General features: G+C 41.5%; 1 protein-coding gene across 1 annotated transcript; it reads right to left on the minus strand.

The window, feature by feature from the left end:
* Window positions 1-20,737: 20,737 nt before the first annotated feature.
* On the minus strand, window positions 20,738-23,941 carry LOC143697155 (extracellular calcium-sensing receptor-like). Its single transcript, XM_077194069.1, has 6 exons — window positions 23,721-23,941; window positions 23,337-23,628; window positions 22,315-23,103; window positions 22,002-22,229; window positions 21,739-21,862; window positions 20,738-21,651 (listed from the first exon to the last, which is right to left on the minus strand). Exons 1-6 carry the CDS (start codon window positions 23,939-23,941, stop codon window positions 20,738-20,740), a joined length of 2,568 nt encoding a protein of 855 aa, XP_077050184.1.
* Between the last annotated feature and the right edge of the window lie 3,017 nt (window positions 23,942-26,958).

The following is a 26,958-nucleotide window of genomic DNA, read 5'->3' on the forward strand; positions in this document are numbered from 1 at the left end:
ATGTTCTGACGGACATGATGATATAACTGTTAACCAGATGTTATCGATATTGTGTTACTGTTCTAATGGGATTGTACCTTTACCATGGACTCTAACAAGAAATAATCTGTCCAACACGTATGAGATGTCATATGGGGCTGGAGGAGTTATCAGAACCGTTGATAAAGAAATGAATTGGAAGGTACTTCACGTTCCAGCAAGAATAGACGAAAATATATTCATCCGTTATGACCTAGGAAAAGATAGCCCATTGAAATTATATAATTTAGAATCAGTAGCTCTAGATGACTTAGAACAGCTAATTTCTAGGAAGAACTGGAAGAAGGTGTGGTGTCAGGGTCTGGATAGTAATTATTATCTGGGCTTGAATTGGATGAAAGACACTATTTGTAATCGTAGCATTGAAATTATCTGAGCGGATAGCTTCCCGAGATGATTCGATGAGCCGAAAATCTTTTTTGAGACGGGAATAGGAGGTATAGTTAACGCAACGGCAGCCGTGGTTAAGTTTGTCACGACAGACATTTGGGAATGGCTAATAAACTGGTTAATTGATCTGGGATGGTATGCTTTGTATCTTGCTGCAGGAATATTGGGAGTAATGTTAGTTTTAATTATAATCAAATGTTCTTGTAATGCGTTAGGAAAGAGATTGTGTTCAAGGGGTGACAACCCAGATCAGTTGGCAGTTTTAGATAAACTGATAACATTGCAGGGCTCGCAACTTAGAAGGAAGCGAAGCCTGTCAGAAAGATCGTTGCTGTGACAACATGATGGTCCGGAAACCTGTCAGGAAGTGTGAGTAACTGACAGGCGTGGTCGAGAGATAATATAGGATAGACTATTGTATAGGTTCGCCACACAGAACTTCAACTTCGCTCCGCAGCACTTGGGGTAATTATCCGGGGAAGAACTACCTGTTTCATTAAAAAATCTCTAAAAGAAAAATTGTTCACGTAAGTCCAACAGGAGATCTAAATGACTAAATCATTAGTATGGCATCCAACGGGACAACAAACGAAACCTCAATGGGAGTCGCTGATGAACCGAGGAGTTTCGAAGGAACCTCTGAAAGTTCGTTCGCGCAGGTTGGTGAATTTGGAACTTATTTCATATGGATGCTTTTAAATGGTTATAATCGAAATCTCTGTTGGCAAATATTGGTTTCCGTACTCAAAATTGGAAGAATATTTCTGATTGGCAAATTAAGCAAACTGATATTAGTTTGCGATATGTTAATCAATTCAGACGGGTGGACTAAATTGATCGAATTACGGGGGGTTATATCATTATACCTGTTGAGTGGTTGCAAATTGGCAATTGATATAACCTTGATAATAATTGAAAAGCCAGAAATCACATTATGGTGCGAGATAGCGATAATCGCAGTCACAACATTATATCTGACTGGATTGTTGATATTTCGGCACGGCAGAGAAGCAACGATGTGGATTATGATAGGAACATTAACCTTGATTTAATTTTTAATAATTAATAACCTTGAACCTTTCTTTGGGTTGGCATTTATTGATAAGTCACGTGTGTTCTATAGATGCCTCAGGTGCTGATCCAGGAGAAGGGAGGCCGAAAGGCTGGAGAGACCTTCAGGCAGTTTCTAACACTGGCAAAATCCCGACCGGATTCGGCAGAGAGGGTCTGGTTCTCCATGGCATTCCTGAACCTATATGTGAGCCGCGATGATGTAAATGATAACTATATCTATGAAGTTGCTAGATACACAGACCCTGAATTTGTAAGGCCTAGTAATTGTTTTAATGAAGTAACGCTGTTTAAGCGAAAGGGAAATGTGTTTGACCTATATGTCGAACAGGAATACCAGAGTGTATTAGGGGGTACTATAATAATATATGATTGCTCAATTAGTAGAATTCCAGAAACAGCAAAATTTACGAGAGGTATTTATCATAAGATTGCAGGAGAGGGTAATGTGCCCTGTTAATATGAAATCGTCTGTCAAATCCCTCACACTGGGACCCATTCTGAATGACTTGCATATCTCAGATAGACCCGACAAGGTTGAAATATTTATGGACGATCTTTTAGTTAAACAACTGCAGAAAGACCATGCCAGAGAACTCCAAAAATCCAAGAAGAAAGAGAAGAGGAGGAAGGCAGACAACAACCCATCTCCCTCAACACAAACTGATTCAACAAGGCAGACAGATGTTAAAGATCATCCGTCAGATGGAAAAATGTAACAGACAATTAATATGTCTTGTACGGGGGTTGATTTTGGAATGTCAATGTAAAAACATAGAGGGGGAAATGTTAAAGTTGCAAAAGAAGCTGGCCTCATTAGAAGCATGAGGCACGCTTGCTTTGCTAACTGAAGTGTTTGCTGTTTCCGTTGATCTCTGGGCTCAAGCGTAAACGGTTCAACAGGCTGACCTTTTAAACTCGAGTGAGACGTGAAGATGAGAATGTGATTTTGCACCTGCAGGTGAAAGAACGGTTAAATGTATTTTGAGCTTCTTAGGCATAGATGGCAGAAAAACTATGTATGTGCTTTAGTGTAAGATAGTTTCCACTATGGAAAGTTTTAGGCCTGTTTAGTAATACCAAATAAGGGTATGTTTTTAAGACGGCCCCCACCCAAACCATATAAAAGGTTTTGTTTCCTATTGTTCTGGGCCGGATTTCGAGGTCAAGACCTGTACGCTTTTCTTTTTTTTTCTTTTTTTTATGAATTTATTGTCTTTGTATTATTCTGAAACTTTTTAAGTAAAACGAAACCATATTTTTGATGATTCGAAAAACTTTCATAACTTTTCACAAGTCTCATAGTGATTTTTCCTAGAAGTATTTTAACTTTTGATAGTTTAGATATTTATGCTAAGCAATAAGCCCAGTGGTACAGTCCCAGGACTGAACTGGAATGGACACCGCCGAGGACCCTGAAGTGACCTCTAACACTGTTGACCTACAGGTAAGGGCCATTTATGATGGTAATAGGTTGTGGGAGTGTTTTAGAGTTGTTTTAGACGGTTACAGCGGTATAAAATACAACAATATATAAACCTTGACAAAAAGTAGACTTAGAGAATGTCTAAATATATATATTAAAATCCACAACCTAAAAATAATAAGTAAATATGTACAAAAACAACTAGGGAATTCATAAGTCTCTTTATAGAGAGCTGTACGTGCATCTAGTGGTTACACCATGGTATTATGTTGTTCTTTCTTAACTCTCATCAAATGGCACTAATGTGCCTTCAAAAATTGGATTTGAATGTCTAGTCTCTATTTTAACCTGAAATACTCAATTAATTGAAAAATAAAGAAAAATATTTGTTTATTTTTTCAATGGGAAACAATATCATTATTATTGGATAAATAGGCCTATTCATTAGTACCATAAAATTATCTCAAAATAAAAAAAAATTTTTTTGAACAAAAATATATTACATTGATTTTACTGGGGCAAAAAAGTTACATTTCAACTGTAAGTGGGTTCTGTCACTTTTGACCGCAGAGAGCACATGTATGACACACCGTAAAAATTAATTAGTTCAGTTTACTTAATTAAATTGTGCAAACTCGTTGCCTTAATTTAAGTAAGTAAGCATAACTTAATTACATCAAGTTCTTCTTACTTAATCTATTTAAGTTTTGTCAACTTAATTCTATCTGTGATTCGAGGAAGTGTACGCCCAGAGTAGCCTGACTACGTCATACTTCCTACTTCCGCTAATTTCATTTCGCTCCTGTAGTCAGTCTGAGATAGCAGCCTATCTTTCTGTTTTCCACCGGCCTGAAAACAGCCTGGCCAATCAACGAACAGAGGGCGGGCTGAGAACCGTGAGAGCCGTGACGTATACGCTAAGCGCCTAGGTTTACATGTTAGGTTAGAGAAATCGAAAACCGAAACGACCGCGGAAATGGGAAACGAGACACGAGATGCAATTCGCTCTGTTATGGAGAACATTCCGGGGGTTTTCAAACTGAAGCCAGAACAAGAAGAGTGTTTGATAAACCTTTTAAATGGAGGTGATGTTGTGGCCCTACTCCCGACTGGTTTTGGGAAAAGTTTAATTTATCAATTGTTACCGTTAGTTAGCGAGAAACTGGGGAGGCAAAAGGCCGGCAAAGCTATAGTTGTAATTGTGTCCCCCTTGGTTGCAATTATGGAGGATCAGGTCAAGGAGGCAGAAAAACTTGGTCTGTGTGCTGCACAGCTTGGTGTGCACAATGATCAAGCTATAATGGCGGGATATTACAGCCTTATTTTTGGTAGCCCCGAATCCTGGATTCTGAATCCCAAATGGCGAGCTATGCTAGCATCAAAGCTTTATCAAGACAACCTTGTCGCCATTGTCGTCGACGAGGCACACGTCGCATACAAATGGTGAGTTTATATACACGGGTTTGGTAATTTATTTCAAGTAAATTTATTTAGACACCAGGGGCCTCATGTATCAACACTGCGTACGCACAAAAACACGGCGTACGCCAGCTTTCACGCTCACGGTCGGATGTACTAACAGTGAAATTAACGCGAGAATGTGCGTTCCTCCACGCCGATCTCATGTCTGGCGTACGTACATTTCTCATAGTTTTTGTCCGTTGGCGACTCATAGAGGCAATAAAGTGAAGTGGCAAACATTACACTACGAATTGTTTTATCGCACCACCAGCTGTCAGATATTGCTTATTATTTGTAATTGATCAATTATTTGACATATTATTGTCACACAAGTCTTATTAAAATATTCTATTAATTATGCAATTAAGTAAGAACATATATAAAGCATGTGCAAATTGATACAACCCGTCTAGCAATGGCAGCATGGGCTTTATTAGAGGACATTTTCAATGGACGAATACGGAGAGAACGAGTTTTTAGGGACCACAATGATTTTCTGGCCCACGATGATGACTGGCTTATCAGCCGTTTCAGATTTCCACGGCCTATACTCTTGGAACTCTGTGTTGAGTTGGGTCCGAATTTGGAAAGAGAGACAGCGAGGAGCCACGCATTGCCCGTTCCTTTACAGGTGCTTACAACACTTGGTTTCCTGGCAACTGGTTCTTTCCAAAGGGAACTGACAGACCGCTCAGGAATAAGCCAGTCGTGTTTGAGCCGTGCAATGCCAGCTGTATGGGTCGGGATCATCCGCTTGTCTACCAGGTATATAACGTTACCATATGATGCAGTTGACCAGCCAAACATTAAAGCGCAATTTGCAGTGATAGCCGGTTTTCCTAATGTAATCGGAGCGATCGACTGCACACATATTGCTAAAGGCGCCATCTGAAGAAGAATTTGTATATGTGAATCGGAAACATTTTCATTCAATAAATGTGCAGATTATATCGGTTACCTTCGTGGCAGTCCTGTAGTAAATCCGAGTCTCGCACAGCAGCAGATACTACTCCAGAGAGTAAAGTGTCACTCATAACTGAGGCAACTCTCTGCTCAAAGGGTGTAAGTTCATCGACCCCTTTACCACTGCCTGTTCTGCCCACACTTTGTCAGTGCGCTGCAGTTCTCCTTTTAATGTCCACCTTTATATCAGACCATTTATTTTTAAGGTCATTTACAGTGCGACTTTCAGATCCCACCGCATTGACGGCATCAGCCAAACTCTCCCACTCATATTTTTTCCTTTTGTTATTAATTCCGGAGGACAATTAAATTTCCAAATATTTTTTTTTCTCGTTTCTACCTCCGATAGTAGCACCTCCTATTCACTTTCTGTAAAGTTTCACTTCTTGCCGCTTGCTTTAGCCATTTTCTTACTCCTTTCTTTTGTCAAAGTGGACTCATTACCATATTTAAATGTATTTAATTAAGGGAGGAGACTGGGTGGGGCGTTGTGCTCGTGCATGTGCGCACATTTTTACGTTAATTGGGATATACAAAGAGAATATGCGTGGGATCCTTCGTACGCAGAGATTCATACATCTGTTTTTTTTTTTTGTGCGTACGCACATTTACAACTTTGTCCGTACGCAATGTTTTAGTATGAATTCAACGCAAGTCTTTGTACATGAGGCCCCAGGTCAGTTCAACACTGTCATTTGTTGTCTTTTAATACATGTTTCACAATGTTGATTCTCGTTATCTATCGCCCAGGGGTGAAGCGTCCAAAGGCGACTCTCCTTTCAGAGAATGTTTTTCTAAGTTGGGTGAACTAAGATCGATCGCGAAAGAAGGTAGGCTACGATGAATTTATGCCTGCTTACATCTCTCTCTGTGTGTGTGTGTATGTGTGTGTGTGAGTGAGAGTGAGAGAATGTAAGTGAGAGAGTGAAACGCTACAAAACAAATGGTGTCATCTATTATCAATTACATTTAGGTCCATATGTGTAAATATGTTGAATGTGCAGATAGCCTATAGCATGTTTTAAATAAAATAATTTCTAAACAAATGAGATGTTGCTTAGTGTAAAACACAGACGTCCGGGGTCAGTTAAGCTGCCTCAATCTGTTCAATTATTTTAAAGTTTGAACCTTGAAAAGCAATAGACAGAAATGTTGTATAGTTTCAATAGTAATTTTAAAAAATGAAAACCTTGTATTGTCTAAATGTTTATTAGGAATTTTTTTCTTGTTATTCAATTTATATTAAAAAACATAGTAAATTCAAGGTGTCCAGTAGTGTTATATTTATTTTTCTAGAACCAAAACTCGCAAAACAGTGTTTTTTTAACCCAAAAATTCCCTCTAGCGGGACTGGGACCTCATTTAATTACTTTGTCTCACCACATCACATAGTAGTGATTCAATGAAGCATGTGCATTTTAAGCCTCTTCTATTAATTTACCCTAGTCATAATCCCATGACACACAGTGATACAGTATGTGAGCGATGTCCTTGACAAAGCATTTAAGTTGTATGTTTATTTGTTTATTATTTGAAGGGACCCCATTTTTGGCGCTGACTGCTTCAGCCGATATGCGGTCCAGACACCGGGTTACCAGAATTCTCCATATGTATAATCCAGTCAAAATCACAGCAAGCCCCAACAAGACAAACATCCGTCTTGGAGTGTGCCAGGTTCCCAGGAACAACATGAGCTGCCTAGACTGGATTGTTGTGGAAGTAAAAGACAAGGGCACATCCATGCAACCAATTCTTATTTACTGCCCAACCATGAAGACAGTAGGAAAGGTTTTCGGCTACCTAAAGGCTGAACTGCAAAGTCAGGCCTGGGTTGATGGAGATCCTGAGCACAAAATCGACAATCACCTCATTGGAATTTTCCACAGCAAGACACTTCCACAGAACAAGGACAGAGTGCTCTCTTCGTTGAAAGGAGAAGGAAATTGTCGCGTAGTTGTGGCTACTACAGCCTTGGGAATGGGTCTAAATTTTCCCAATGTATCCCATATTGTGATGTTTGGGGCTCCTGGGGACCTTGAAGCTGTTGTTCAACAGGTGGGAAGGGCCGGAAGAAATGGTCAGCAAGCACATGCCATCATATACAACACTGGACAGTATTTTAAGGTGGACAAAGATGTGAAGGAACTACTCTCTGTTTTCAAGAAAACCTGTATAAGGAAATTTCTTTATGCCCATTTTGAGACCGAACCAAGCCACGTGGAGCCAGGGCCATCAGTGTTGTACATTCTGTCACACTGTCTGTTCTTGTACCTCAGGCACATGTACTGAACCAACTCCAATTTACGAACAAATTACAGACCAAACAGTTAGCATGATATCCAGGCAGGTGGATGAGAAGAACCGATCTTTCGTTGCAGATTTGCTCAATGATTACAGAAGCAGTTTAATCAAATCTTCCACACATCTCTACACATCTCATGCAGCTTGTACGGGATTCAGCACAGAACTGGTTGATTCAGTATTGGCCAATTGTGAACATATTTTTGATCTCGCATACATCATGGATAATCTACCTGTATTCCAATTGGACCATGCAAAGGAGATTTTATACATAATAGCTGATCTTTTTGGAGATGTTGATGTGGATGTGCAGTCTGACTTGGATGAGAGTTTCAGTGACCCAGACCTTTACTTCAGCAACTATTTTGATTGTGATGACTTTGTTGATGATGCACAAAGAAGTCATGTCAGTACGTCAGAGTCTGACCAGTAATGCATGTGAACATTGCATATTTTTTTTAACCATACACATTTCTGTATAAACCTATCATGGAGTAAAGTGATTGCACTGTCACTATGACTAGTTTTGTACTTTTGACTAATTTTGTACTTACCATACTCCAGCACATTTGTATATAATGTGATAATGGATGATTAAAATTGCACTATTGCTCATAATATTTCATTTTAGATCTGTTTTAATCATGTAAATTTGTACATTATCAAGGATAAACATGACTTAACTGTCACTAATACACAGATCATAGTGAAATATGTATAACAATGTCTATAAATAAATAAAGGTGCACAAAGTTCTGCACAAAATTAATTCTTGGTTGTTGTTGTGAGGATCTTTAAGCTGCATATAAAATGAGGTACATAAACACACTTTTTTTTATAAATAATTTTTATTTGTGAAATGCACACACACATAGTATATTTACAACATAATTTTAGCAAATAGTCAAGAGGTAACAATGAAAAAAATCTAGTGTCTACGTGTTGGTTACATTGACGAACACACTAAATAGCTTAACCATTTATAATGGTAATGCCCTAAACTACTTAAGCTTGGAACGCATCCACTGCCACAAGTCCTTAAAATTTAGCTTGGATATAACGTTACGTTCAAAATCAGGGAACGCTGAAAAGTGTCTTCCTGGTTGGTGCTGGAACAGTTCTGCCCTATTGAAGACATCAAGCAATGTTAGGATATCCCTTTTCATGTCAGCTGGATTATGGATGCCACTAGGGCGATACACCTGTAGCTCTTTGTCAGTCGTGTCCATTACTGTCATCAAAATACCAACCGATCTGCTTACCCTGTCAGCGGCAGCTTCTGTCAGGTTTGGGCCTTTGTTCTTCAAAAATGTCTTAAGGAAATTGTTAAGATGTTCAAGGTGAAGGTCTAATGGGATATTCCTCCCCTTCCCACCCCTCCCATTCCAGAAACGGTTCCATGTCAGACTATGAGCCAGGCGAGGGGACAGGGTTGCATTGGTTTGAACTGTTAACAGCAAGGTACTGTAAGCATACTGACTATGGCCATAAGTCTTATAGATTAAGAGTGCAACCTTGTACAACCTCATCAGGCGCTCTCCATCTCCCTCTGCATCCAAGAAGTTCAAAAGCAAAAATCCAAAGCTGAGCCGTGCTTCAGTATGCTCTTTCTTGTAGTCTGCACTAACAGTGAGGGAAGTAGGCTCAGTATCTGATGAAGCAGATGAAACGAGACTATGGACATTGGCTTCATGGTTGTCTCTGGCTTTTCTATAGATAAACATTCTTGTACACCCAGGCTCACGGCAAGGGAACCTCTCCTTCTCAGCAGGTTGGGCCTTTGATAAATTGCTGATATTAGTAGTAAGTTCCGTAATGTCGTCAGACATGACAAACTTGTCGATGACCTCGGTCGTAGCATCATGCAGCCAAGTCCTCCTTAGATCTTCAGAGCCTTGAATAATGTGGTCTGGTATGAATCCATCATGAGTGTCTGTGACATGATAGGAAAAAAGAATATATTTTTTTAATTTTTAAACGTTACAATTATTAATGTTTAAACAAGTTTTGTTTTTTAATTCAAACCTGTAAGTGCCTCCAAATGGAAATGCTCCATTGCTGCTTTCAGGAAAAGTGCTGTCGTCTCCAATACCACAAACTGTTTGTATGCATTGTACGCTGAATGTGGACCTTGTTTTGCATTGCTGCATCTGCAAATTAAAGTTCAGATTAACATATACATTTTATTTCTAATTAAATCAAATTCATATTTAAGTAAATTCACGACGGCAGTTGTGTTGTTGGAAGTACTAGTCATAGAGCAGCCAATTCATGTTGGCACTGCCCTTACCGCCCCTGATGTGAAGCAGCCAATTCATGTTGGCACTGCCCTTACCGCCCCTGATGTGAAGCAGCCAATTCATGTTGCCACTGATTTCATGAAAACATGCAAACAGTTCATAGATCCAATGCAAATTCATGGTAGCCAAAGATCCTCTGTTTGTCATCTCCTCGAAAAATATGTATGGAGAAAAGAATAGAAATAATTTACAAATATGACAATTACATATAAGTTATTGTGTGAACATATGACATTTTTATTGACAGATGGCAAGACAATTTGTGTACTTCAATGATTACCTCAACAGATTCATATTGACAAGTAGTGTTCCATGGTCTTTGGCTGAATTCTCATTAAAGAAGATTTGATGGTGAATCTGTAATAGTAAAAACCCTTTTGAAAGTTAATCAAGAAGGACAACCAAGCTATGCAATACAGTTTTCCAAGCGTTTATGGTTATTTGCTATATCAGTGTTGATGACACCACATCACTAAGTTGTAGCTTTATAACAAACATAAATGTTTATTGACTCAATTAAAGTACATTGAAGACATAACCTCATCATATTCAATTCTAAATGTAGATCACACATAATAAGTACAGAACATTAGTTGATTTGAAAACTTAAAAAATAAATATTAATTACCTCAAAAAGATTCCTTATAGCGTGCCAGTCCTCAAACTTAAAAACTAAGCCTTCCAGGCGGTCTTCATCGGTCTCTCCATCGGCAAATGCACATTGGACATTTCGGCTGTTACCTTCCGTCAGTCTATCACCTCCGACCAACATCTTCTCCAACCCATCAGGAGATCTTGCTACATACCTTTTGAAAATTATTAAAAATAACAAAGTACAAATAATCAACTTTAGCATATTGGGCCGGTATCTATTATGTGAGGTACAGTATTCCAAGATTAAAAGTTAAGAAGAACTACATAAATAGTCACAATACATAAGAAAACAATATCTCCTCTTTCATACTTACTCCTTTTGAATGTGCTGGAGCACATCCAGCAAGTCACCCGTTTGATTTTCATTTTTAAAGAGAAGTCCTAGAGGGAACTGTATTGGAAAAATAAAATTTAACAAATGTGTGTTAAAAGTTAAGACGCATCTCAACTACTTACTTTCATGTACAACATTTTTGATTTTGATCAAATCTGCCTGTACTTACATGTTTAGAGGGCTGGGCCATTTCGTCCGAGTACATATGGGGGATGTGATGGACAACATCACTTGCGAAAGGCTTCAGTACTTCCAAATAACTGGTCAGGATACGGCTTCCAAGAACAACAAATTCTCGCCGCATGAAGGCTTGTGTATGTGGACCTGGCAGTGACTTTCCGAGATCATAGTCTGACAAGCTATTGGCTGGTTTAGTGTTTGCAAGATGGAGTGAGGGTATTCGGTCGATAACACACATGTGATGGATCCAGTGTATAGACTTGTTTGTCAGGTTGGTTGATTGATGATGTGTGCGAATAAAAAAGTCAAGGTTATCAAATACAATTGAATATGTGTTTGGTACAGATGCTGATGGATGTGCTGGAACAGAGAGGGGTACAACACCCAAATCGGCCATGTCCTCATCTGAAAGTGTGCTGAATGTGTACACATCAAGGGCATCAACCACTTCATTAGGCTGTTTGGTGGGCTCACCAGTGCTGCTCTGTGATGTACCCTCTGCTAGGGAAGTGCTTACTGTTTGATATTATGAGAAATAGTGAAATGAAGTTAGGTTAAAATATATTTCAAATATTAATAATTAATGGAAATAGGCAAACAAATCAAAATTAGTAGACAAATAACAAAGACACTACACTACTTACACATTAATGTCCTCTCCTGGTCACTTCTGTTTGTAACTTGGGAGCTGAGGTAAGATTCCAGGTCTCTTTTTAAAGAGAACACAGGAGGCTTGGAATTCTGTGCCAACTCTTTCTGTTTGCCTACTGCACTCTGAAGAATTGTAGATATGCCCAGTTTGGCCAGTCGCTGGAAAACAGCCTTTTTTGCCCCACCATACAACAAGACAGTGTCAACATAATAGGCCAGGGCCGACAAGCGTGGTTCTCTTCCTCTTAGAGCTACTGAGGCCGCAGTGCAGATGTGTGGAAGTGAGTATTTGGCCATTTGTGCAATTATGCTGAATATAAATGGGGACAGTCTCTTCAGATCTTCCAACAACTCAGTGAATGAGAATGTTTGTAAGTCATGAGCACTTGCCCTCCACATCATGAAGTGATGTTGGGGGTTACAAAGTTTCTTACATTCATCCTCCACAATATCCAAAACACTGGATTTTAAGTCCTCCATTAACTCTCTGTGTTGAGATATAAGTTTGCCAGCTCTGGCAAAATTTCGTTTGGCCAAGTTTTCTACAATGCCAGAAACATCAGATTGGCAAATGATGCGTATGTCCTTGTTTTCATAATTGATTATGACCTAAAAACACAAAAACAAAAACAATAAACACAGATCATAGGTGAAAATGTCATTGAAAAAAAGGAAAAATATATATGACATAGATAATATATGAAAACTATAAATAGAAAGTCGAAGAAAGTATGAAAATGATTCTCAACTAGGCTAAGCAATGAAAGATTTAACAGAATGAATTTATGTACCATTGTACTTTATGCAATATGTGGGTAAAATGGTCATAAATTAATATTCCCATTTAATGCAATGTATCTATTCACTGTATCTAATGTGCAAATTAATGTGTTCTTGGAGCAAACTTTAATGAAAAAACAAGTGTAATAATTGGAGTAATCATTTCAAACATTTTAATAATAAGATGTAATATTTATTTAAAAAACTTATTTCTGTATTCACATGTATGAAATCAACGTTCTGTTATGTATCAGAAAGTCATTTTTAAATAATAAAAAGAAAAGAAAGGCCTGTCGTGTTTTTCATCGCAGATTTAAACGTGCCTAGTCTGCATGTCTCTTTAACATTCTCATATGAAAAAAAAAAAGTGACAGAAAACAAATGCTAATTTTACATTTAGTAGATTTGTAAACAGGTAGTTGTAGTGTTTAACCCACCTCGGTGACACTGTTCCGTGATCGCAACTCCGTGTACTTCCTCGGCTTTTTTATGGTCCTTGGAGTTTTAGATGGTGTATCTCGGTCTCTTTTATCCGTCGTGGTCGAGCTCGAACTGGCTACCTTTTGACAGGTCAGTGTCTCCTTTTTTTTCCAGTCCTTAAATATTTCCATGTCATGTTGTAATCTTGAAATTAAGTTGCAGCATTTCCGACAGACTCGTGAGGAACAAAGAGCTGTGTTTAAAAGATCTAATCCTAAATTTGAGAGTTGGCTAGAAATATTTTCTTGTTTCACTCTGTCAAAAATAAGTTTAGAGGCCGCGATTGTAACGTGGATGCGTAGATTAACTTCGCATAATCTGCAAAAGTCGTTTACAGCCATGTTCCCTCCAGTATTTCGCTCGCATCCTTAAGTGTTTACAGTTGGTTTACAGTGGAAGTTCGATCATAGATTTGAGTTCGATGCATGATGTCTGTGGTTCGATGCGGCTGTGTCGTCGCATAACATACGTCATCAATAAACTTATCTGATTGGCTTACGGGTAACCAATGATTTTAAACTTCAGTACGCGCCCCCTAGCGGGAGAGAAAACACTTCTCTATTATGCTATCCCTGACTCTGTGTACGAAGCAAAGTGAAGTAGCAGAGTCTGGTATTACCAGGCTACGCCCAGAGTGCATTGCGGCTTGAATAAATTAATTGCTTTGTTTTACCATTTTTGGCTTTATTTAACCATTAAAATTGTATTTGCTATCGTTATTGGGGTTATACTGACAAGAGACAGCAAATAAAATTGCAATGGTCTAATTAATTAATTTAAAAAAAGTTGTTACCATTGTTGTGGTTTGCATGCTGAATTTTGATGTCTGTGTGTGACTCAGGCAAAATTGCAAGATATTGTCACAAATATAGAGGGATTATATCAACCCAATTAAAAGTTTATGCCATAAGTGTTTGCAATTAAAATGTAAAAAGATCATTATTTAACATGATAATCATGTTATACATCATAAATACATTCATTAAGAACATGGTAATAATTTAAGTATAAATACTGTACATATAATATTTATTACTTCACTTCCTTTGAAATCAAATAACGTCCTGGTTGCGTATGCAACCCACCGTTCCCTGAAGGAGGGAACAGAGGACGTAGTCGACGGTCGACTGAATGGGGATCTCGCTAGAGAGCCTATCCTCTTCGAGTACAATTGAACGAGCCAATGTAATTGGCGTGCGTGATTCGCATCACACACTCCGCCCCCGCGGCGCGGGTATAAATACGGAAGTGTATGCACGCACTAGTTGCTTTTCGCTGAGGAGCCGAGAGTAACCCGGGGTCAGCGGTGGTCCAGCGGTAGTGGCAAGGGGACTACGTCCTCCGTTCCCTCCTTCAGGAAACGGTGGGTTGCATACGCAATCAGGACGTTCCCTTTCAGTCGATAACGTCAGACGTAGTCGACGGTCGACTGAATGGGGATAACCTTTGAAAACGCCACTGACGCTGCCACCTTCCAGTGCCTAAACCAAAGCCTCCAGATGCCCCCGCAAATTTCAGGCGGGGAAGGACAGGGCTTAGGCCAGGGAAGTCACTGCTGTTCCTACAGGACCACTGGGAAAGCGTTCCCCGTACATTGGAAGGAAGGGACGCTGCGGAAGCCACATCCAACCCAGAGGGAGGTAACGTGGAGAATACACATATGAACTGGGCGGAAACCGGGCAGTCTAACATATGGAATGTCACTGGGGTGGCTCCAGCCTAGGACGGGGGGAGACACACCGGACAGTGACGGCAAAGAGACTCTGCCGAGGGAAGACACAGGCTCTCCGCAGGGAGCCGTATCGTGGAAGAATACACATATGGGGTCGCCGTAGGGACCGCAACATATGGACCCAGCCTAACACAGGTTCCACACTGCTTACGAGTGGTAGGCCTAACACCAGACGTTCCGCACGTCCGACGTCGTAGGGGTGTGGAGGAACTCAACAGGGTTCAATTTTAAGGGAACTCAACTGGAGTAGAAAGGCGCACGTATCCAGTCCATAAGAGGGGAATGGCGCAGCAAGCCGACACTTGAACCGGGCTCACGGTGAAACTGGCTTCATGAGAAGGGAGCCCACGGGAAGCAGCGGTTCAACTAGGTGTCGTCCAGCCCCCAACTCTAGAATCTGTTTAGCAAAGCATATCGTCAACGCCCAGGCGGAGCACTTTACAGTCATCATAGAGGAGCTCAACACCTAAGTGGACATGTTGGATCTCAGATTTTACCGAAATGAAGGCAAGCACTAAGTGCAACTTTGCATGGAAACAGCCTTCCCTCTCTGCTGAGTTCCAACAGATATTTGTAGAGCTGGTCTGAGGTCTATGGCTTGCATTCTGTACACGTCCAAGCGAACGGACAGAGAAGCCAGGGCTGGATCTGCCTCCTCCAGGGCAGCGCTTGCAGGCTCACCACCTGCTCCCATTACGGGAGAGGTAGGAAACTTGGGCACAATCCGAGCCGGGGTCTCAGCTTGTGAGAGTTAGCCGGCCCAGACTCCAGGCACAATGCGTTGACCGAAAGCGAGCAAGTCCCTACCCTCTAGTAGAGACCACGCGAGCAGGAGAACTGATATCACAGAATTTTTAACTCACTGCCTGCAGTGGCTCAGGGGCGGTCTCTGCAGTGCAGTCGCACCAGGGACAAGGCCCAAGAGGATAAAGAGGGACGCAAGGATTTACAAGACCTTGCTCCTCAGGAACCTGACGATCAGAACATGCTTCTGCACACTTCTGCAACACGATGAGCGTCGTTTAAACACCGAGGCAACATCATTTTGAGGGTGAAGGAAGACAGCCTACTCCAACCCATTTTGCAGGAAAGAGAGCACTGAAGTGATCGAAAGCTTTCAGGATCTCCTCTGGAGAGAAGACGCACTCAATGACTAGGTTCCACTTCTAAAGGCGTAAGCAAGCTACCCATTTCTAGGGGGTGCTCGCAGAAGTGATGGTAACTATCACATGTCCCTGTGATAGCCACCTGAACCTCCGCGTTCAGATGTAAGACCGCCCGGAATCTATGGGGGAAGAACGCGGGTGCCATCGTGCCCCATCCCTAAAAGAGTTTTCAGGGGAAGTCAGGAAGGCAGTCGATGGGAACCAGGTCTAGTTGGGCCAATAAGGGGCAACTATGAAGACCTGTTCCTCTCCTGACTTGGCACGTAGGTGCAAGCGACGGGCGCAATAAGACAGGAGCATTGCTCAACACAACATGTGAAGATCACTGGGCTTCAGGAGCATTTTCTGCTCAGCACTTGAGTGTGATAAGTTCACTGAACTTCAGGAGCATTCCTGCTCAACACCTGAGTGTGATAAACTCACTGAGCTTCAGGAGCATTTCTGCTCAACACTTGAGTGCGAAGAACTTCACTGAGCTACAGGAGCATTTCTGCTCAACACCTGAGTGTGATGAACTCACTGAGCTACAGGAGCATTGCTGCTCAACACCTGAGTGCGATGAACTTCACTGAGTTTCAGGAGCATTTCTGCTCAACATGAAGTGTAATGAATTCACTGACTTGAGCAGGCGCAAGGCGACCATGAGTCGCAGTCGATTTTAGAAGGCTCACTGGGGTTAAACGCATTTCTGCGGGCCCCTGGGGCAGCTGAGAGCCGGTGTTTGTCCAAGAGTAGTCCACTTGGTTTGTACAAACACTGGCAGGAAGACGAAACCGTAGGGGCAACTGAGCGGCCCCGGAATGGTCATGACCCAACTGGACCCAGGGGATGGAGTCTCCACTTGCCCTGGCTATAACTGTCGTGAGGCTCGATGGCGGCACGATTGAGTAGAGCGGGAAGAGTGGAACAAAGCGTCCTCAGAAACTTCTATACAGGGTCACACCTGCCAGACTAGCCCTCTTGGGACCCAGGAACAGATGAAATTGCTCTCTCTTTGAAGTGTGGATACCGCTTGCTCCGCTTTTCTTTTCTTTTTTTTTTTTTAGGGAGCCAGCGGCGGAACAGACACACACACAAACAAAAGGCTCCACCCGGCCCTCATCCGGGGGGAGGGAGTGATCGTGCCACTCCAAGAGCATCTCATCCATTCCTGGGCGGCCCGCTCCGGAAAGCTTCCGCTTTTGCTTGCCACCTGGCTTGGCGGCGAGCTGGGCGTCTTTACTGCGCCAGCAGGAGCGGTGACCGGGGAACGCCCACGGCGACGAGCAGGCGAAGGAGCTGCCACCGGCGGCGGGTGGAGGCAGCAGCTGGCCAACGGGGCAGAATGTGCCGGATGACCTCCGTCTGCGCTTGAGCGGCAGAGAACTGTTGGATGCAGTTCTCCACCGCGTCGCCGACCAGCCCAACCTGGGAAATTGGGGAGACCAGGAACCGAACCTTGTCCGCATCCGCCATACCAACCAGGCTGAGCCAACGTAGGCGCTACTGGACCAGCAAGGTGGACATCGCCTGACCGATCACGCACGCTACGACACTCATGCCCCGGAGGGTGAGGTCGGATGCAGTGCGGTGCTCACCTATGAGCGCATGGTCTGGATTACCCTTGGCATGCCATGGGTGCCCTAGCCTGCAGCAACGCCATGGCACGCAAGAGGAAGCGGCTTGCCCACAGGCTTTGTAAGCTCTGCCCTTCGGAACGGACGAAAACTCACAGCCCTTAGGGGGGAGACGAGGATCCCCCCAAAAGGCAGCGAGCTGAGAACCAGCGCGGCCCGCCCCAAGATACCAAACTCCAGATTCCAACCAGATTCGAGGTTCCACTCGAGCCCGGCAGCCTCGGCGGCCCGTTTCAGCATAGCTGATAATTCTGGATCCGGCTCGGGCAACATTGAACGCTCGGAGGGAGACAATGCAGCCGAGTCATCATCTCTAGAAGTCAGCTCACCCTCCATTGCTGCAATCGGCGTCCTGTCCTCCAGGGGAGCCCCGAGTGAAACCGCTGGCCCACCCATTACAGATGGACCAGCAGACAACACAGGAGGCTCCAGTGGTTGCAGTGGAAGGGAGGAGTGAGGATCCCACAGGGAATGGTTACCGGGCGGGACATCCAACACTATCCTCCGGTCACCCATCCCACACAGCACCCGAGGGTGGGGCATGGTAATGGGGACTCGCTCTCCGCGAACGAAGGCGAGTCTTGCCCTCAACACTGCGACAGTCATGTTCCCACAGTGAAAACATGAGCTGTCCACAAAAGCTGTCTCAGCGTGCTGTAAGCCCAAACATGTGACACAACAGTTGTTACCATCAGAGAGAGACAGGGAACCACCGCACCCAGAAACGCACGGGCGGAATGACATCTTGAAAAAGACGCAAACGCACCCGTGTTGCTCTTTCAGAAAATAGGACCGTCACCAGTGCCGGAGCACAAAGGGGAATGACCGCGGCAACACTGAACAGAGAACTGAAACAGTGAAGCACTCACTTTTCCGCCCTCTAACCAGCCATCAACACACACAAACATTTAGAAATTTGTTGCCGTTTAAACAGCAGTTGAGAGCTCAAAGCTTGCGATCACCGCTGCACTCGCGCTGTAGAACACCAGCACTGGGAGAGTCTTCCTGAAGAACACCGACACACTCGCTCGTTGTAGACAACAGCACTCTCAGAGACATCAAACGATCGGCTCCAAAGCGAAAGGCAACTAGTGCGTGCATCCACTTCCGTATTTATACCCGCGCCGCGGGGGCGGAGTGTGTGATGCGAATCACGCACGCCAATTACATTGGCTCGTTCAATAGTACTCAAAGAGGATAGGCTCTCTAGCGAGATCCCCATTCAGTCGACCGTCGACTACGTCTGATGTTATCGACTGAAAGGGAACCGTGATTTCATGTTGCATCACTGCATCAATTGGAAGAGAATCAGAATGATATAAATGAAGTTCCAAGTGCCCAACCAAAGGGAACACTAATCACAATAATGGTGAGGAATTTTAGGTTGATTTTAGGAAATCAACATGAATTTATGAAGTCAACTAATGTGACGTTCTCCCAAAATGTTTAGTTGTATTGACAATAACATTCAACAAGACTGGAAAATGAGCGTATGCAACTAAGAAGAATGATAACTGCAGAAGTGGAACAAATTAGTGAAAAGTCTATTAAGAATTGCCCCCCATCAAAAACCATTTGCCCCGCCAGTTATTTTTTTTTTTTTGCTTTAGCAAAATGGTACTCAAACCAGTCAAGTAATGTGTAATAGGATTTTCTGAGTAATGAAGGCATAGCATGCAAACAGTACAGATTACTAATTTTTTTAAAGTAAGTTCAACACATTGTCGGAGATTAATTAAAGTTAACTAAACAATAGTTAGTAAGAACAATGTTAGATTGTACAGTGCAGAGGATGAGGAACACCAGAGGGTTAATACTTTTTTTTTCAATAATTTTGTATGGCTCAACTAAACTTCATGCATATAATTTGCATGTTAATGTGTGGATTGAATCACTTTATTGTAAATATTATAGTTAAGTAAATTTCTTGCATGAAAAGAACCTCTACCCAGACAGAAGTGTTCTATTTCTCAAAAGCGCTGATAAAGTTCCCAAAAAACTTTTGTTCACATTTAACCCTCTGGGGACTAAGCTCTTTTTGGTCCGTTTTCTCTATTTTTACATTTGGGCTTATAAACTATATGTAATAGAGATGGAACACTATGTGCTTGGTATCTATGGATTCAGAAGACCCTAAGCTAACATAAGCACACATGTAATATGTTTATAAAGGAAGTATGAGTGAAAATGTACCATAAACTAGAGAATTTCAAAAATGGAAATTTGATTTTTGGCATTTATTTTTCTGTAAATCACACATCACACAACAATAGTGAACAGTTTTTGAACAAAAAATATATTTGTCTAAGCCTTTGCTTGACAGACATGTGTAATTGTTAAATAAAATGTGTAAAGAACAATGAAAAATTTAACTTTGTTACAAATAGTCCCAGGCATTTTTCTTAGGAATGCTTAGAATTTTCTAAGCAAAGCTTTCTCCTCGTCACTCTCCAGTAATTGTTCCAGAGCTTGTTCCACCGTAAATCGTTTACTGCTTGCCATCATAAAAGTGCTAAAACAATAAATAATGTTATAATTGTATGTGTGTATATATATATATATATATATATATATATATATATATATATATATATATATATATATATTATAATTGTTCTGTCTCTCTCTCATATCTCTGTGCGCTCTCGCTCCGTAATGCATTGTTTACACTCGACGCGTCCGTTCGCTTTCTGTCGTCTCTGCCACAACGCTGTTTGCGTAATAGTATATAGTACCACCCCTTGCAAGGCTGCAGAGTCCTCCGATTTGCTAGAATACGTCATGGTAACCTTCCTCTGATTGGGTAAGAAAAATATTCCTCCATCGGCAATTTTTCCATTGGTTGTTGCTCGTGAATCTGCCAAACAACATCGATTTCATTGGCCTTTGACGTAGTGGTATTGCGCAACAAGGAAGTGTGTATACAAGCCGGGTAAGGTTGTTATCACTGTTTACAGCGGAATCTGAGGAAGACGGCAAAAAAGACCGCACCTCTCTATCATTAATAGTTTTTAAGATAATTACACATTTGTAAAAGTATATCATTTCGTCCCCAGAGGGTTAATATGGCATGTGTATGATGCTTTATATAAATATATATATATATATATATATATATATATATATATATATATATATATAATATCTGGGTTACTTATCTCTTGCTTGACACTATGTTCAGTGATTCATGGGTTTAAAGTGCTTTAGCTGAAGATTTACCCATCATTTGTTTCTTTGTGTTCTTCTCTGGTTTTAACAAAATGATGTAACATTTTGGAGCAAATATGCAAAAAAGTAAACCAAAACTTGAAGCTAAAATAGCAAATATCTCCACAGCTACAGTGAATTTTCCAGGAGAACTAACATAAGCTGGGATAAATGTAAGCCAGACAGCACAGAATATGAGCATACTGAATGTGATGAATTTTGCTTCATTGAAGTTATCAGGGAGCTTCCGAGCAAGAAAAGCTAAAACAAAACACAAGACTGATAGCAGGCCAGTATAACCCAGAACAGCCCAGAAACCAAGAGCTGAACCTAAGTTACATTCTAAAATGATCTTTTCTCTGTAGTAGCTTGAATTCATATATGGGAAAGGAGGAGATATTGTTAACCAAAGCACACAGATAATCACCTGTATTAAAGTTAAGGAAATGACACTGAGTCGTTGTTGTGCAGGTCCAAACCATTTCATGACATCATTTCCTGGAAGTGTAGCCCTGAAAGCCATTAACACCACTATTGTTTTCCCAAGAACACAAGAGATACAGAGGACAAAAGTGATCCCAAATGCTGTGTGACGCAACATACAGGACCACTCAGTGGGTCGACCAATGAAAGTAAGTGAACAGAGGAAACACAGTGAGAGTGAGAAGAGCAGCAGGAAGCTCAGCTCTGAGTTGTTGGCTCTGACAATAGGTGTCTCTTTATGGAGATAAAACAGAAAAGATACCAGTGTCGTTAATAGAACCCCAATGAAGGAGAAAACACAAAGCAACATCCCCATGATTTCTGTATAGGAAAGGAATTCAACCACTTTTAATATACATCTGTCTTTACTTTCATTCGACCAGAACTCTAAATGACAAGGAAAGCAGTCACTAGAATCTGTGAAGAAGAAAAAAATACTGTAGTGAATGGCTCACTGTAGTTTATAATAGTTTCATAAGAGTTATCCATCATGTACTATTTTACCTGTGCCATTACTGATTTCTCCCTCTGCACATGGAATACAGTCATAACAGCAGCTAGGTCGTCCTTTTTTCACAGCCTTCCTAGTGCCAGGGAGGCAGCTCTCACTGCACATGGACACAGGCAACTATGAGAAAATAAGTTGTCATAAAACACCAAATAATCATGATTTGAATTGTTAAATTTGATAGACTTTCGGACCGGCTGTCCTGTTCACAGTTCAGATATTTAACATAATCATGTTTAATTATATATTATTGATATACCTGTCCACTGTTCCCTGCCCATAACACATGTTCTTGATTGACTTGCAGACGTTGCTCTGAAGTCAGTGAACTGTCATAGACACCCACATGCTTAAACTGCAGGCTTCCATTCCCAGCAGGCTGCCAGTTCACCAGGTCATATCTCGCCACTGGATCACCACTTGCATCAAAGAAGATTTCTTCACCTGTTTTGACAGTGAATCTCACATTTCTCATATACTCCAACACCTGAGATGAAACATCAGGAACATTATTCCTATTTTTTCATCATAATTTTTCAATTGTTATTTTTTGTGCTCTAAAATAGGCGTACCTTTTGTGGTATGGGCAGTTCTTTTTTGCTGCTGTTGGTGGAGGATCTGAAGTCTTTTAATACATTATGTAGGGTATGTGCAACTGCATACACTGCAGTGTACACTTTATTTGCTATCCGTAGCTCTGATACATCAGTATATTCGTTTTTCAGCTCAGCCAGTCTCTCTGAGCCAGTACAGCCACCACTGCCACTGGTCCTTAAAGAGCACTGAAAAGCTGTTTCCCAGAATTCTTTTAAAAGTTCAATTTTTGGTTCTTGATGAGGTTGAATATTCACTAAAAACTCTCGCAGACCCACAAGTTTGGCATTTGCTATGGCAAAACCCACAGCTCCAGATAAAAAACTGTAATCCTTTGTCTCTGCAACAGTTCGAGAAGTGATCCATGATTCACTACCAACCCACTGCAGCCCTGTGATGTTGTGTTGTGCAATTACATTCACAAGGGGGAAAAAATCTCTTAATGCAACAAAAGCCAGCACCACTCTGGCGGTGCCTTTCTTTATCACTTCCAGTGTCTTTAGAAACTGCTCTTGTGGATCAGTTCTTAATATGGTCTCTGAGTATTCAATACAAATCCCTTCTTTTTTTGCAGCCTCCTCAAAGGCTGCAATACCATTATTGCCATAGTCACTGCGACTCCTGACCGTCCCAACCCAGATCCAACCAAAGCGCTTAACAAGCTGAGCCAGTGCTCTGCTTTGGTAATAATCACTGGGAATTGTTCTGAAGAAAGATGGATACCTTTTTCTATTACTGAGACATGCACATGTGGCAAAATGACTGATCTGTAAGAAAAAAAGGCAGAGTATTTTAACCAACAGTCTACCGTACAAAAAGCATAATTGTTATGAAAGAGACTGCAAATATTTAGACAATTTAACACATGGTTTTCTATAAACTGTAATTAATAGGATAAATATGACATATATTTATGACTAATATAACACAATTTTGGTGCCTGTTCCAATGTTTCATGATTCAACATGATAACAAGCAGCAGATAAGTAAGAGTTCTTACAACAGGTAAACTGAATGGACCAACTACAGAAGCCAAGGCTATGGTTGGAGATGAGTTTGACTCTCCAACAATGGCATGAACAGCTGGTGGTCTAGAACAAGACGTATCACTCAAAGTCTCTTCATAGCCATTCATCAAAGCCATGCCTGAGAAAATTGCCTGAGTTATTGAACCACAGGAGTCATATATCTTATAGCCCAAAGAAATGCCAGGCAACAGTTGTGTACTGTTATTGATCTCCTCAATGGCAAAAATCAGCGTCTGGGCAAATTTAAACTCACGCAAGCTCAAGCTGTAAAAAAAAAAAAGTGTCAGTTGTATTACATTCTGCAAAGAATCATCAAAGAGTCAAGTTCAGCTACTATTTTATATCATCATACAGACCTGACACATGTTGTTGGCTCTGGTTTGGTAGTGAAAGGATGCATCTTTAGCAGTGCACTAATGTGGATTGAGAATATCGCCCCAATGTTGATGTCTCTTTCTGCAGAAAGTAGAGGAAGGGCAGGCTGACTAATCAGTCTGCAGACTTGTGCTGAAGCGGGTACACAGACCCCATGCACCACCAGCAGCAGTAGCTGCAGTGACACATTCCTCTTTGCCATGCCAATATGTATGCAGGTCAGGAACCTATATGGCAGAGGGCAGTGCTGCCTTTTATTGTGTCTTTAACCCTCTGGGGACCAAAAACGCGCCCCCACGTTTTGATCGGTTTTTTTTTTTTTATAACAATGCAAAATAAACTCAAAATGCTCTGTTAATTTTGATCATTCATTTTCGTGTTATACATCAATCGATCCTGTTCAGTTTCAATTTTTTTTTCTGTATACTCAATAAAAATAAAGTGTTTTGCTTTTTGCCAAATAAAGAAAAATTAACATGATGCGAGTTCTGCACTCTCTCTGTCAGCGAACTCCAATTTGAAAAGCGTTCGGAAATGATCTGTAACTCCACGAATATTCAGTCAAACAGGCAAACATACCCACGGGCATAAAGCTTGAGATCGCATCTTTTAAATGAAGTAATTAATATTAAAAACAAATATTCTCAGCTTCTGTAATCTGTATGAAAATAGAGCGATTCCAGTCGAGCTGATTATGAGCTCATTTACTTTAATTCGTTCACGCCTACTCACGGAGCGCGCTATTCACAAGATAATGTGTTAAACCATCTTTGCAAAACAGGTAAACGCCCCCAAGCAAATGCATTACAGGCTTCAAGTTTCAACATTCAGCCTCCTGCGCGTTGGGAAGATGGCACGATACACCGTGTGGAAGCTCTTCAGCTCGTCCAGGATACTAGCGACGAAGAATCCACATTTTCATCAGAAGAAGAGTGTGACTAGTCTGATGACGACCGTTTGTATTTTGAAGAGCGACTTGATCCAGCCGTGGATAGAATTTCGGATAAGTATTTAGTCTTACTTCCATTAGTTGACATGCTATTCAATATAAACATGTAACTTACATATTATACTGGGTGGATTATTTTCCACTTGCTATCCAGAGAATTGACATTTGATATATTCAACACGATCTAATGAAAGTGCATATCTATACCATGAATTTAAATCCCATTTGTGGGATCGTACTCTCAGGGGCAAAGAAATACAAATTCCACATATGGGACCGTACCGCTCAAAAGGTCAAAACAGTCGCAGTTTGTTATACAGAAGTTTATTATTCAGCGCCGTTTTTGACGACAGTCATTATCTGAAAATATCAAACCTCGGAATGTTTAAGCCAATAGAAAACTGTACGCATGCTGACTGTGATACGTTAAAATATGCGCTTTAAGTAATAAATGGATTAACATCTTTATATCTCTCTCTCCATAGACACATTCAAAAAGAAAGAAGCTGCATATACTATGAAAAGATTGATACAAGTGAAACGTAGTGCTAGGTTAAAAGGCTAGATTTTTTTGTTAATGTTTTAACAGGCTAGCAATCCAAAGGAGCCATGCAACTACACCACAGTATAATAGATGTGAGTTAGACTGACTAACTTTTGTGCATGCAATGTCTCATAAAATTTGATGTTGTCATTCCGGTGTCTTTAATTGATTTCCCACATTCTTTGCATCTAGCCGATTTGACGTTAATAAAACCAAATGAAAGAACTTATGGCACGGTTGCACCCGTTATGTATCATGGGACTTTCATGATGACATTTCGGACTTTTTGCGCAGTAGACAGACATACTTAATTAAGTTCTATGACAAGGGTCCGATCTACCAAAACACGTGGGGGAAATATATGTCACTCAGATATTATAAAACCATTCAAATAAAACACAAATTATTTTTTTATTATATCATTAGTTAGGGATAAAATACTTTTTTGTCGAATCCGAGTCAAGTCTGAAGTAATTTCATGTCGAGTCCGAGTCATGTCTGAAGTCTATTAAAATGCGACTCGAGTCCGAGTCCCTAACTCGAGTGCCCACTGTTGTGTGCCTTATTGAAGCTACTTTTTTTAAATTTCAAAATGTAAAATTTCATAAATGTAAAAAAGGGGGCACGTAACCAGCTAGCAGCTTGCGGTGTTGGGCGGGTGGGCTACCACTGCTGCGGCAGTGATATCAAGTTGGACGGAGAAATAGGGCTCCTGCGAAAGCAGAGAAGATAACACCGCTGCAGCTGTGAAAGCAAGTTGGACAGAGAAGTAGAACTCCTGCGGGAGCGGAGGAGAAAACACTGCTGCGGCAGTAAAAGAATGAAGAATGCGGGAGCAGGTGGGAAGACACTGCAGTGGCAGTGAAGTAGAAGAGCTTGCTCCACTAGCGGAGGCAGGTAGGGAGAAGGCGTTTGTCGAGAGGGGCGGGCATTGTTGAACGGGGTGCAACGCTGGGAAAAGCTGCGGTGTCTGCATGAATGGAGGGAGGAGGAGAGTGAGGCCTGGCAGTGGCAGATTCTGGGGCTTGCTGAAGGCCTGCTACCACAGCCTGATGCCCGTCTTCTTGCGTGTGAATCAAAGACGCGAGGGAGAGAAGAGAGACACTATAGGTAGATTCACAAATAAAGTCTCAGCTTCTCAGTGTACCCAAGCACACAAATGAACTAGAGGAAATGACTAGCAGTATTTGCAGCCTTTTAGCACCGATCAGATTAAAAAAGGTTAGAGGGAAAAGTACTGCACCATGGTAAAACAGTATTACTCACGGTATCAGGAGAGAAACTCATAATCTAGAGTATATGAAAAAGAACTCGGCATCCGACGAGTTACGTCGGATGACGACGAATGGGGTTTCGCTTAGAAAGCCTATCGACTTCGAGTATAAAAAACGAGCCAATGGCAAAGAAATGCCATGGGTCTGCGGAATTTGCATTGGGCGTATCTCCGCCTTACCTCGTGGGTATTAAAGGAGGACGCCGGCAACATGCAGATATGTTTTCGCTTCGGAGCCAAGAGTATCTCTTCACTCCACAGCCATTACTGTCTTCACTCTACGAGACGAGCCACTCTCCGGTGATAGTGTGACGGCGATCTGCAGCGAGGTCACATTGCCTTCTGATCTGTGCAGTGGTCTGCCAGTTTCTCCCTGCTCGCTTCAACATTGTGGAGTTTTTTCTCCTCTCACAAAAGAGCTCGCACGCGGCACGACTTTTTAAAGACGGCTCG

The sequence above is a fragment of the Siphateles boraxobius genome, unplaced genomic scaffold (assembly GCF_051911475.1).
Source record: "Siphateles boraxobius isolate OS27281-9 unplaced genomic scaffold, OSU_SipBor_1 31, whole genome shotgun sequence".
In the NCBI taxonomy this organism is placed as follows: Eukaryota; Metazoa; Chordata; class Actinopteri; order Cypriniformes; family Leuciscidae; genus Siphateles; species Siphateles boraxobius.